General features: G+C 42.3%; 1 protein-coding gene across 22 annotated transcripts in view; it reads left to right on the plus strand.

Moving 5' to 3' along the window:
- The window catches only part of OTOF (otoferlin), a 500,270-nt gene that overhangs the window by 276,272 nt on the left and 209,786 nt on the right, over positions 1–14,212 (plus strand). For 14 of the 22 annotated variants that reach the window (XR_012243739.1, XM_073625193.1, XM_073625192.1 and 11 more), the window contains exons 6-7: positions 380–400; positions 6,887–6,922. The exons of the other annotated variants lie outside the window; for them this stretch is intronic. Coding sequence is in view for 13 of the 14 variants with exons in the window: in XM_073625193.1 (XP_073481294.1) it covers positions 380–400; positions 6,887–6,922 (57 nt within the window). In the remaining variant the exon portion in view is untranslated. The remainder of the gene's footprint in view (positions 1–379; positions 401–6,886; positions 6,923–14,212) is intronic. 22 annotated transcript variants of the gene reach the window in all.

The following is a 14,212-nucleotide window of genomic DNA, read 5'->3' on the forward strand; positions in this document are numbered from 1 at the left end:
GCAAATAAAAAGATACTTTGCATTTAACGGTCAGCCTGCATAAAATGAAAGCTGGACATACATGTGCTTATTTGGCCGATACCTTTGAACCATGTTTGGTCACCTTAAAATGTAAGGTTTTGGTAGATCCCTCAAGGATCATTCACTGCATTGTGGAGCGCCAACACATGCCCTTTGACATGCGATATGCCTTGTGTCAATGTGCGTTGCATTGAGACAACCCATTCCAATATTTAAAAGAACAGGCTGCTGTACCCGTGACATGCTCCCACTAATGCGCATGCGCAGCCCGCACAATTGTGAACCTACTCTTACTCTTTGTGATCAAGTAATTAAGGACAAGGACCGATCATATTTACATTTGTTTTTTTTTATTCAGAGAGGAGCTGGATGAGCTCAGGTATTTGCATGGTGTTTTATTTTGATTTTTTTCATTTGTTTGCTGATTGGTTGTCTTTCCTCCTTTCTGAGTTTTTTTCTTTAATAATAAAATATATTTGAAACCTCCAGCCATGGAAAGCGCACAGGCCTATCGGAACTCTTGTCTGATTCTCTGCTCTGATGATACAGTGAATTCTGATTGGTCGCTGATGTCCATGTGTATTCCATTGCAAGCGATTGGAGTTTTTTCATCCAGACTGTAACCACAACAGATGCCGAGATCATAGCAGTTGCTATGACAGTTTTCCTCTGCACTGGCTTTATAAATTATGGTAGCCATACATGCCTCAATTTTTTTTTTTTTATCCGATCATTATACAATTTAATGAAAGGGAATATATCCGCAAACAATCGAAAAGCCATCATTTTCCCTTTGACTGAATAGATGGGTAGATGGATTAAACTGAGTAGATGGGTAGACTACAGGGTGGAATATTGTCAATCATTTTGCAACAGTCGGCAGTACTGAGATACTTGTTCATGAATATGATCACATTTCCATCGATCAGAGTCTAAGATTACATGGTGGAAGCAGAGATGCGGCCAATAACTTACAATCGTAAGGTACGATCATATCTTCAAATTATTGATTAAAATCCACTTCCCCATGTGTGGCATACTGATCATATGGGTTTATCGACTATAGATCAATTATTACTATCGGAAAATAAATCAATTATTTATTAAAGCATGTATGGCCACCTTAAGACCCGTTCCTGTGCACTGGCTTTATGACTTAAGGTGGCCATAAATACTTTTTTATTTTATTTTTTTATCCAATCAGTATGTGATTTGATCAAGGCAAACAATCAAATAACCATAACTTTCCTTCCAATTGCTTTAGACTCATATTAGATCAAATTCGATCAAATTAGTTATTATCGGTTGTCTTGTCAGCACTGAGATACTTTATTCATGAATATAATCATATTTCAAGAGATCAGATTATGAGATTACATGGTGGAAACAGAGAATTTAGGATCATAAGTTACAATGGTATCTTAACTATCAATCTAAATCTATTTCCCCATGTGTGACATATGGATAAAATGGAATGTTGACCATAGATCAATTATTCCTAAAGGAAGAAATCGATCAAAAAATAAAATGATAATTTATCGAAGTGTGTATCGCCACCACCTTCATGATATTGCAGCATCATCAGAAATGAAAATGAGACAAGAGTTCCTATTGGTTACCATATGTATCAAGAAATATTTCCACACTTTCCATCCATGTGTTTGCAGTGTACTGTGATTGTCTTTAATATCTCCAAGGTCGAAGAAATGAATCAAGCTCCCATTTCACAACCTTGATTTGTAGAATGACTTTATCAATGGAGAGAACCATGGGCATCTCAGACCTATTCTTCGGCATAGTGTGTTGTTGATGTCTAGCATGGAGTACTGTATATCTATAAACGATTAGATGGGCAATTTGCCCATTGTTCACCCAATGTATAAAGCAAAATTAGTAGACATTCACCCAAAATTTTCCTAATGAATCAAGACATTTCCTTAACATTCGAAGAAAATAGCGTAAAAGTTCTGGGGCCCTAGGATTATACTTTTGATATAGATGATTAATATGGTAGTTTTGTTGAAGTATTGGGATTGGGGGAAGGCTGCCCCTCCATACCAGGGGATCTCCACTGACCCCCCAGCCTGCAACTTAAAAAAAGACAATATTCCCACACCAAAAAATGTGCAGTTCCAGATACAGCTTTATTTCAAAATCAAAGGAATGGTCACCAAGCCATCACTTTTTGGGGATAACACAATGCCCTGTTCATCAGGACTGAAAAGGATATTTCCACTTTTGTAGTCAAATTTCAGAAAACCCCACTATATGTTTGTTATGTTTTCCCATTCACACAGCATACCTAAAAAAAAAAAATTCTTACGTTTTTAGGAGTTTCTAAGGAGAAGGTGTCATGGTTGGCTAAGAATTTCTTTTGGGTTTAATACCACTTTAAGTTGTGCTTTGTTAATGGGAACATGTAACAAAGTAGGTATTATGTTAGTCCAATGTGGCTGCAAAAGTGGAAATATACTTTAAAAATTATAAAAATGAAGCTCTAGGCTGAAAACTGCCATTGCTGTGAACGTAAGGTGTCAGCAGTTGGTTTAAGCGACCTACTGCTCACATACTGTGTATTCCAATAATAAACCAGTGTATAGGATTCCGGGGATGAGTCCTGGATGGGATGTATGTATTCGCTTTGTTTGGGTTGTGTTCCCTTTACGCGCATGACAAGTAGCAGGTAATTCTCTCCTATGCAGGGTGAGGTGTTCTTGGGTGATCCGGTGAAAGGGAAAAATTGCAATTTTCCCAGGATTTTGGGTGGGAAAGAGCCTTCAACCCTGACTACGGGTAGTGTGGTCCACAGGTCGTCAACCCGTCTGTGAGAGAGGGCTGAAAAGGGACAGGAAGCAGTCAACAGGTGTCTGTGAGTTGTAGTGTGGAACAGCACACAGTTGTGAGAGGACTAGAGGCTGTTGACTGGCTGAGACCCTGCTGGGCTCTTGCAACCTTGCTGAAACAGGCATGGACTTTAAACCCCTGTTAAGGGACAAGTGTTACTGGTGGTGAGCCATAGTTTTGTTTTTGTATACCAGAAGCTATGGACTGTTTTATGTTGCTCATGCTGGCAAGAAGCTAGTGTATTTTGTCTTTTTGCTGAAAATAAAGACAGCTTTGCTTCTACAAAGTATTACGTACCTGGTGCTGGAGGCCAATAGAGAGAGGGCTTCCCTTGAGGCTAAGCTCCAGACTCCCCTGAAGGTGGAACAGGAGGAGTCGGGCTTAAAGAAGCACGGGTTGCCCGCTGGAATTGCTTGCAGGGATGTTCTGAGTGGAGTGCTGTCAGATAAGATATCCAGGTACTCAGATGTGTCTGCAGACAGCTGGCGCCCATGGGAAGTAGCAGGACTCAGGCAGAGCAGGAGTCAGGAGAGAAGCCAGTTCAAAGCCAGAGTCAGGTACCAGGTGTGGGCAAGAGTGAGCGTGGTTAGGAGGGTAGCCAAGGTCATACATAAGACAGCAGGATCAGACAGTCCATGTAACAAGCCATGGCTAGATCAGGATGCAGGCAGAAGACAGGTCCAGGGGCAAGCCAAGTGGGTAACAGGTATTCACAGATGCAAGGGTTTCACAGGAACAAATGCACTGGAGAGCTAAAGATCAACCAGCAATCACAGAGAGAAACTGGCTCCCTTATAAAGGCCGTTTGGCACCAGTCCGAGCCGGGCATGTGGCAACACGCATTGGTGCGTGCACCTGTGCACATTTGTGCGCTAGCGTGCATTTGTGCATGCCGGCATACATTCGTGTGCCCATGTAAGATACTGGCAGGAATGCCAGGTCTCTGCGAGCTTCTGCTGCAGATAGTGTTCTGACACAAAGTCCGTTGGCTGGAGATCCTGGGCTCCCCCCATATCACCCCAGGTACAACTCACCTTAAATTCGCATCAATAGCAGTTTACAGTCCAGTACTAAGTTTTAATAATTTTTAAGCCATGATGAAGTGGGCATTGTCTTGACCCCAGAAACGCCTTGGAATGGTGACCATTCTTTTTTTCTGGTTTTGGAATAAAGTTGATCCGGATGTTCAGTTTTGGAGAACAATTTCTGTTTTTTTTTTTCTATGTGACCCAATTTGAGAGATTTGTCTTCACTTCATACCAGAGGTGGGGGACTTGAGTCACATGACTTGACTCGAGTCAGACTCGAGTCACCTATTTGAGGACCTGCGACTTGCTTGAAAAAAATTAAATAAATGACTCGACTTGTCTTTGACTTGTCACTAATGACTTGCGACTTGACTTTGACTTGGGCTATTTGACTTGCAATGACTTGGCACCACCAGTGCTGTGTCTTGGCCTAGGCAAAAGTCGCCCCCCCCCCCACAAAAGAAAGCTCCCCCCGGAGTTCTGGCTTCGAGGTAGATCAGTATTTTGACTTAATTTGTGACTTGACCAAAATAAATGACTTGACTTGACTTGCTTGACTTCTAGCAGGGACTCGACTTGACTTGCTTGCTTTTCGCCACAGTAACTTGGGACTTGCTTATGACTTGAAGGTTAAGACTTGAGACTTGCTTGTGACTTGCACATGTGTGACTTACTCCCATCACTGCTTCCTACCCCTCTTTTGCCCATAAAAGAAATATGGGGAGTGGTTGTTATGGGCACAAAACAACATGAACACCAATAAAAATGTTATCAGATATTCTAACCCAGTGCAGCACCTCAATCTTGATTTTCTTTTATTTGCTGACATTCAGCAGCATCTATTCTCATGTGCACTGCCGGAAAATGTGTTAGTTTTCGTTTCATTAGCTTATTTTTTTTCATTTTTCGGGTCATTCGTTATGATCGCAATTTGTAAATTCGTGAATTCAAAAATCCGAAAATAAAAAATAAAATCCGAAAATTCGACAGAAAAACTAACTAACTAATAATAACTAACTATTAAATTATAGGTATTGGAATTTCCTTTCAAATTTGGCTGTTAGTGAACATAACGAATACGAATGTATCCGAAGTTACGGATTATCCAAAATAACGAATATCTAAACAAATGGAATGGAATGAATTATTAAAAAAAAATATATATATATATATATATATATATATATATATATTTTTTTTTTAAATTATTATTATTGTTATGTATTATTATTAATTAGTTACGTTCCATTTGTTTAGATACAGCGTTCGTTATTTTGGATAATTTGTAACTTCGGATAAATTGTATTCGTTATGTTCACTAACAGCCAAATTTGAAAGGAAATAGGAAATTCCAATACCTATAACTTAATATTTAGTAATAGTTAAGTTATTATTCGTTAGTTATTATTTCAGTTTTTCGAATTTTCGGGTTTTCGGATTTTTGAATTTCGAGATTACGAATTTACGAATTTTCAAAGTTACGAATTTTGGGATATTCTAATATTCTAAAAAATTCATTAAACTAGTTTTCGTTAATTCGGACATTTCCGAATTAACAGATTTGTCAAAATTTGTTAAAGAACGAATTCGGAACGAAACAAATTGCACATGTTTAGCTGTAACAACTTCCAACTGGTCACAGTGGAAAGATATGTTGGAAGTACATCAACAAACTAGTTTCCAAGTGAAAACTTCCTTTTATTGCATGACCACATAGATAACCAACATTTCAGGACTACCCATGGGACCTTTCATCAAGAATGTGATGCCTGATGCATGGTCCCAAAACATTTTGTGGAGTACTGACAACATAGCCTAACAAAAAATAGCATAAAAAAGTGCATGCACCATTTTTGGCAGCACAGCACACCACAACGCATGGTAGCGTGTTACTGTGTGTTGTGCTTTCCAGTGCAGCTGTGCCGGGAAGGAGTGTTAGGTTTCCATTCAGAGGGTATGGCACTGCAGTACCCCAACATGCATAATGCTAATGAGTAGCAACACGCCTCCTCAAAGGGGGTTTGTTGGACTTCTGCAGAGAGACCACTGCTTCCACACAAAGGGTCGTTTTCTGCAGCATGCCACCACAGGATGGGCTTCTTTACTCCAGCTGGGTCTGCTTGCTAAAGCAAATGGACTGCAAGGGTCCTTTCACACCATATGCATTGGGCAGCTTTGCACAATGCAGTTCCATTGCATAGACAACACAGTTTGCCTTATGTCCTATTAGTTTAGTTCATACCAATGCACTGAGTTGGGGTGTAGTAAAAAAAAAAGTAGAAAATGCTGCATTTTTATGAATGAATGGGCCCTAGACTTAACATCTTTTGTTTTGGTGCAATTGGATTGGATTTAGTTGATTTAAAGCGGAACTAAACCCTCCTATCCTTTTCAGCCAAGGAAGCTGCCATCTTGGCCTCTGTTTGTTTGATCTGAACTGCCATGGTGCTGCACATGTGATCAGTTATGAGACCATCCATTTAATGGTTTGACAGTTTGCTTGAGAGCACAAGGAAATGGGACAGTTAGCATTCCCGGCATGCCCAGAATGTAACTGGTAAATCAGTGGGTTTAGTTCAACTTTAAAGGGAAAGTTCTATTGGGTTTTAAGAAAATAGATTTAATTTTTTTTTTCTAATGGAGATATGAGTACATTTTCAGCCCCCATAAGGTGGGACTGATGGGACATTTTGATAGAAGATATTACATTATTTTTCAGCCAGATAAGGATAATCCCAGGGCAAGCCCATAATTATTGTCACCATTACATGGTAATGGACATCTCCGGCATCCTCAGCTAAATGACATTTAACTAAGCCAGTTCTCTCCCAATGATTAATCAGACATCATCTACATTCATGTGCAATGTGGCTCAGCTTAGCCTGAAATGTGGAGAATTTTTTCCTCTCAAATGCATGAGCTTGATCCATTTCTTATTCCATATCTGCCATTGTTTGCGCCGTCTCACATCTAACTGCTTCTTGTGGTTTCAGAGCAAAAGGGAAGGAGAAAAAGACAGGAATCTTCAGGTACAAATTATACTAACAAAGTAACTTTGTCTATAGATTTTTTTAATGTATCATGTTCAGGGCTAAAAAAGATCAACTTTAGGAATATGTTTCATATTTTTAATCTGCCCCGGTCTGGACATATTGTCACATACCTGGTCAAGGTTGAGTTGACGAGAGGGCTTCCCTTACATCTCCTGTCCCGTTTCCCCATTTCCCTTGCAGTTGATGACAGGGTATAACAGGGCACAGAGTGGCTGTTGGAAAAATAATACAGGGGGAAGGGGGACCCCCTGAAAAAGAAGTCACGGGCAGACCAAGCTGTTTATATCAGGGAAACTATTTATTGCACAATGAAAAAATAATACAAAGCTATACAAAAACTAGGCACCCACCACCAACATGGTCATATTGTCACATACCTGGTTGACGAGAGGGCTTCCCTTACATCTCCTGTCCTGTTTCCCTTGGGGTTGATGACAGGGTATAAAAGGGCACAGAGTGGCACAGGTGCCTGTAGAAGATCCTAGCCAGAAGACACTGTAGCAGGTGCAGAACTGAGCAACTGGCAGATGCAGGGTCTCGGATGCACGGTCAGGCAGGCAGAAGTTGGCAACAATTGGGCAGCAGGTGTACAGAATCAGGAAGCAGAGTCAGAGCGAGACCAATGTTGGTATCGGCAGAGAAAGTACTGCAAGAATGGGCAGTAGGTAGACAAGGTCAAGTCACAAGCCAAAGTCTGCAACAGGATTTTAGGAGCAAGCAGAGTCAACCAAGCTCAGAACAATCATGGGATCAGGTCTCTATGCGCCGCCCCCTAATCTACATGCGGGGCGCCGGACACATAGATTTCTACAAGGTTTTTTTTGTTTGAAGCACATAAGAGCCTGAGGCTCTAATTGGCTTCAGAGCACTGCGCCCTGAGCCCACCCACTTGTGACATTAGCGAATCAACATTCGCTATTGTCTTCCTGCTTCTCCTCCTGGCTAATCAGAACAGGAGGCGGGTCCTAAGACCGGATTGGCTGGGAGGAGAAGCGACCGGATTGGCCAGGAGGAGAAGCGACTGGATTGGCTAGGAGGAGAAGCCGGGCAAGTTGCCTGTGACCTGGATGAGGTAAGTGCAGGGCTGGTGGGTGAGCGGGTGGGGGGTTTGTTTGCGGCCCCCCGAAAAATGGAGCACCAGCCGCTACTGGATTACACCTAGACATTTTTCCCTCTGATGCGTTTTCCTTTGAAATTAATAGCATTGCATTGCAATGTTGTTTATGAAACTGAATAGCTAAAGCTCAGATCACACACACAGCTAAGTCAGAGAAGAGTCATCCTTCTCCCTGCCCCTTGCTCTGTAGGCTCTGTGTTCTCTCTTTAGAAAACCCAAAATGCACTTCAAAACCAGCATAATGGGTTGCGATGTGTGTTAAACGTTTATAAGTAAGATAAATACATTTTAGAAATAAAAAAAAATCTTTAAAAACCTGTTAAACAGCAAAACCGACCAAACCATTTCAGGTTCCCTTTAGCCATACAACAAGATTTTACCCTGTAAGTATGTAAGTATATCACATAGTGCTTTATACTTTATGTAGAAACAATAAAATCTGGCCACGCCCTAGAGGAACTTACTCTCTAAGGCTAGGTTCACACTTGTGCGGTTTTGGAACGATTGCAAAATTGAACACGTTCCCAACCCTCAGGCAAAACACACTGCTCTTTAGCAGATGCATTTAGCCTGTTTAGCAGATTATTTTCACGTGCACAAAACTGTATGGTGCCGCAGCTCTATGCAGTTCTGTGCGGTGCATTTTTAAAAAATAATCAGGGACCTCTTTACACGTCAAATGAACAGGCTGCTGTTCATTTGCATGCATAAGTGTAAACCTACGCTAATACCGCTAATTCATACATGCACACTCTAGGGTCAGTTTGGTTAAAAGTGGTGGTCTTAAAGCTAGAGGCTCAGGCTGCAGAAACATTAAGGCCGGGTTCACACTTATGCGAATTGGATGCTTCGCATGTCAAGAGATTGTGACTGGCTCTCTATGGAGCCGGTTCACACACTTCCGGAGGGGCTGCGGAGCGAATTGCACAGGAGTCCTGTGCGTCTTCTGGTCTGTTTCAGGTCCAAATTCAGGCAAAAATTTGTACCGAAATCGGATCAGAACCATTGATCAGGGACGCACCGTGCCCCTGCTGTGAGCCGCTCTGTACTGTGGTGTGAACCCAGCCTTAATGGAGGACAGATAAAAGACTTTTCTAATGAACAAGTAATCAGGTGACCCTCCAGATAAAACCTATTTTTTTAATGGATTCAGACAAGGTTAGACACTTTCTTGCGTCTGTCCTTCACTTAGTGGCCTTATGACACGACAGCAGGTTAGGATAAAATTTTCCACCAGTGACTAGGGTTGCCACCTGTCTGGGATTCACCCGGACAGTTCGGGTTTGGAATCATGCGTCCAGGTTTCAGACTGTCTGAACCCCGGACACATTGTTCACACTGGACTATGACTTTCCAGCAGGTTTGCTGGCTGCAGTTGTCTAAGCCAGAAGTGTCTGTTACACTCTCTCTCACACTGCCCAGCACTAACACCCCCCCCCCCCCCCCCCCACATACAGATGGGAGAGGAGAGAGGGATCGATCTGCACCTCTTCCTCCCGCCCCTCTGTGTCTGCCCACACTCCAATTCCCGGTGCTGTTCCTCAGAAAAGGAAAGTGGGGGCTGGAAATTTGAAGCCCAGCAGCCGCAGATGCATCTAGATGAGAAGTGCTGACTGCTAAGGGGTGAGTGAGCTCACCATCCATCCCTGTCTGTGACTGAAGTCTCCCCCTCCCTCCCCCATTTTCTCTCCTGCCTCTGAGTGAGTACACTAAGGTAAATCAGGGTTCTCAGAGCACCCCTTACATCAGAGTTCCTCTTTACACCAGAGGCAGCAATGTTCCCCTTACATCATATTCCTCTCCATACATCAAAGTTCTCAGTGTTCCCCCTTTAATCAGGGTTTCCAGAGCATCCCTTATGTCAGAGTCCCCAGAGTTCTCCCTTACATCAGAATCTACAGTGTAAGGGAAATCTGCAAGTTCAGATGTAAAGGGGGACTTTGTGGATTCAGATGTAAAAGAGGGACTCTGTGGACTCTGATGTAAAGGGGGATCTCTGTGGACTCTGATGTAAAGGGGATCTCTGTGGACTCTGATGTAAAGGGGATCTCTGTGGACTCAGATGTAAAGGGGGAACTCTGTGGACTCTGATGTAAGGGGGGAACTCTGTGGACTCTGATGTAAAGGGGGAACTCTGTGGACTCTGATGTAAGGGGGGAACTCTGTGGACTCTGATGTAAGGGGGGAACTCTGTGGACTCTGATCTGAGGGGGGAACTCTGTGGACTCTGATGTAAGGGGGGAACTCTGTGGACTCTGATGTAAAGGGGGATCTCTGTGGACTCTGATGCAAGGAGGGAACTCTGTGGACTCTGATGTAAAGGGAGGACTCTGTGGACTCTGATGTAATGGGGGACTCTTGTGATTAACTTCATACGATTAGAAATGTATTAGCAAAGTATACATATAGTTTATACCATAAAAAAATTGCTGTGCGCCGCTAAAGTGTTCAGGTTTGACTTGAAGAAAAGGTGGCAACCCTACCAGTGACACGCACAGGATTAAAATCTGGGAGAGGTTCTGTTTATTCTCCATTCTGGAGTTCTACATTTAAAGCATATCTAAACCCAAAAACAAACACTTAACATATGGTAGCTTTTAAGCTTTTAGATGTGTTGGCTGAAATAATTTTCTTCTTTGTAGGCTTTTTTTCCCTTTATTTCCACCTAGTGATCCTACCAGTGACACATTTCCTGTCCTAGGGTGACAACTTTTAAAGTTATATCAGACAAATCACAAATGTCCAGAAAAAGTCGATGCCACATCCCTGAAATAGATAAGGATAATAAAAAATACTGTGGATGGGACTTTAAAATTAGGGATGAGCCGAACACCCCCCCCGGTTCGGTTCGCAGCAGAACATGCGAACAGCAAAAAGTTTGTCCAAACACGCAAACACCGTTAAAGTCTATGGGACACGAACATGAATAATCAAAAGTGCTAATTTTAAAGGCTTATATGCAAGTTATTATCAAAAAAATTGTTTGGGGACCCGGGTCCTGCCCCAGGGGACATGTATTAATGCAAAAAAAGTTTTAAAAACGTCCGTTTTTTCTGCGATTTTAATAATGCTTAAAGTGAAACAATAAAAGTGAAATATTCCTTCAAATTTCGTACCTGGGTCTATAGTATACCCGTAAAGTGGCGCATTTTTCCCGTGTTTAGAACAGTCCCTGCACAAAATGACATTTCTAAAGGAAAAAAAGTCATTTAAAACTACTCGCGGCTATAATCAATTGTTGGTCCCGGCAATACAGATAAAAGAAGTCATTGAAAAAAACGGCATGGGATCCCCCAGTCCATTACCAGTCCCTTTGGGTCTGGTATGAATATTAAGGGGAACCCCGAACCAACTTTTAAAAAAGAATTGCGTAGGGGTCCCCCAAATTCCATGCCAGGCCCTTCAGGTCCGGTATGGATATTAAGGGGAACCCCGGCCATAATTAAAAAATAAATGGTGTGGGGTCCCCCTCAAATTCCATACCAGACCCTTCAGGTCTGGTATGGATTTTAAGGGGAACCCTGTGCCAAAATTTTTTAAAAAATGGCGTGGGGGTCCCCCCAAAAATCCATACCAGACCCATATCTGAGCACGCAAAGTGGCAGGCCGCAGGAAACAAAGGGGGGACGAGAGAGCACCCCCCCTCCTGAACCGTACCAGGCCACATGCCCTCAACATGGGGAGGGTGCTTTGGGGTAGCCCCCCAAAGCACCTTGTCCCCATGTTGATGGGGACAAGGGCCTCATCCCCACAACCCTTGCCCGGTGGTTGTGAGGGTCTGCGGGTGGGGGGCTTATCGGAATCTGGAAGCCCCCCTTAACAAGGGGACTCCAAGATGATGGCCTCCCCTGTGTAAAATGGTAACGGGGTACAAATGTACCCCTACCATTTTACAAAAAAAGTGTCAAAATGTTAAAAATTACAAGACACGGCTTGGGACAAGTCCTTTATCAAAAAATAAAGAAATTAAAATGTCCCACGAAGTCCATTCTTCTTCTTCTCTTTCTCCACCAACGGACCGAAAAAAAAAAAATGTGACCGACCCGCCTCCATGGGAGGCTCCCGCCGTATGACGTGTCTTCGCTTTGACAGTTCTTTTATAACTGAGGGCGGGGCCACACCGTGATGTTCCCGGGTGACCCAACCCCCTTCTGATGCACAAGGACTTCCCTATGGCTTTCCCGGGCGGGGCCACCCGGTTACGTAAATGTTCCCCATGTTGAGGGCCTGGTACGGTTCAGCAGGGGTGTTAAGTTAAAAGTGTTAATTTTGACGTCAAATTTCAATTTAGTTTAAGACTTATGCTGCGTACACACGATTGGACTTCATGGCATACTTGGTCCGGCGTACCGGATTTCGTCGGACAATTTGATCGTGTGTGGGCTCCAGCGGACTTTGTTTTCTCAAAAGTTTGACGGACTTAGATTTGAAACATGTTTCAAATCTGTCCGACGGACTCGAGTCCGGTCGAAAAGTCCGCTCGTCTGTATGCTAGTCCGACGGACAAAAAACGACGCTAGGGCAGCTAATGGCTACTGGCTATCAACTTCCTTGTTTTAGTCCGGTCGTACGTCCTCACGTACAAATCTGTCGGACTTTGGTTGATTGTGTGTAGGCAAGTCCGTTCATTCGGAAAGTACGTCTTAAAGTCCGTCAAAGTACGCCGGACAAAGTCTGCCGTAAAGTCCGCTCGTGTGTACGCGGCGTTAGTCTTTTGAATAAAATGGCATTTTAGTTTTGGTCCCATTTTAGTCTTTTGACTAAAATGCCATTTTAGTTTTAGTCGTATTTTAGTCATCTCAATTGTTTTAGTTTAAGTTGTATTTTAGTCGACTAAAATGTTTTAGTCAGTTTTAGTCGACGAAATTAACACTGGTCATAAGCCTAGGCTTTTTACCAGACAAGAAACAGGACGTGGGCTGTATACATTTTTTACTGGCAGAAAAAAAATGTTTAATTATCCAAAGTTAAAACAACAAGGGCAGAAGATTTAATAGATGAAAAAATGACTGAAGTTCCACTTTAATTTAGCTCTGTATTCAATAATATGTCCTAAATTCTAATTTGTAATTGAAAGCAGTGTAGGTTTGTGAATTTGATCTGTGAAATATTTGGGGTTTTTTTCTCTAGATAAAATCTTTATTCTGCCACCCTGCTCTGCTAAAAGTATTAGTGATAATAGGAATATTAATAAATTATAATAATACACACAATGCTCAAAGACGCAAATGTCTTATTTATTTGCAAAGAAAGTAAAACACGAATACATACAGAAATCTAAGGGAATATTACAAAGTAAACAAGAATAAAAGAACAGAGATGTTCGGTGGCTGGGCTCCAAAAATTAGAGAGATTAGAAATGGTCACATCAGACACCACCCATACCTACACCCCTTGCCCGCCCCTTCTCTATCCAGTCCTCAATATTGGTGGGATTCTGCCAAGATCATCAACATCCTCCAGCAGATGGCGCTGTGACACTGCAGGCAAACTTCTTGACCTGGAGCAACATTAGACCGCTTGCCCTCAATGATGGGCAGCTCAGCCCGGTGTGCCCATCTTCCCATCCACAAGTGCTTTTACTGCAAATATACCCCCATAAACCACAGTAATGAGGCTATGTGAGAACATTTTTTTTCCAGGATATCATTCCCTAACCTGTGACCGTCTGCTGTTAACCCTCCCTGCTGTGTAATCCTGTTTCCCAGGTTTTAACTTTTTTTATTCAGTCATGTCCACAGATATCTTAGTGATATCCAAAATAGATTTAAAAAAAAAATGTTAAATAGCCCAACAACCTTATCAGCCCCTTGCAGTCCCTCTACAGCAGAACTCAGAGTGGAGAAGGTAGAAAATAGCAGAAGGAGGAAATAAATTGGGCTACAGTGCAAGGCACATACTGATAGGAGGAGAGGGCGGGGTGGGGGTCCACTGCATGCAAAATTTTAAAAGCAGCCCCTAGTTGGGCTTTACGCTTTAAATCTTCAGAGAAAAAAAAAAAAAAAGATCATATAACCACAGCCACAAATAAACTCAATCTAAATATTTCCAAGTCGCAGACTGCCAATTAATTTATCTGTCCCTCGCTTGCCATAGGATGCGTTCTCAGTTCTAATACTGTGTGTTTTTTTTTCTGCTAATTTGGCTGA

This window comes from Aquarana catesbeiana, linkage group LG04 (assembly GCF_042186555.1).
Source record: "Aquarana catesbeiana isolate 2022-GZ linkage group LG04, ASM4218655v1, whole genome shotgun sequence".
NCBI lineage: Eukaryota > Metazoa > Chordata > Amphibia > Anura > Ranidae > Aquarana > Aquarana catesbeiana.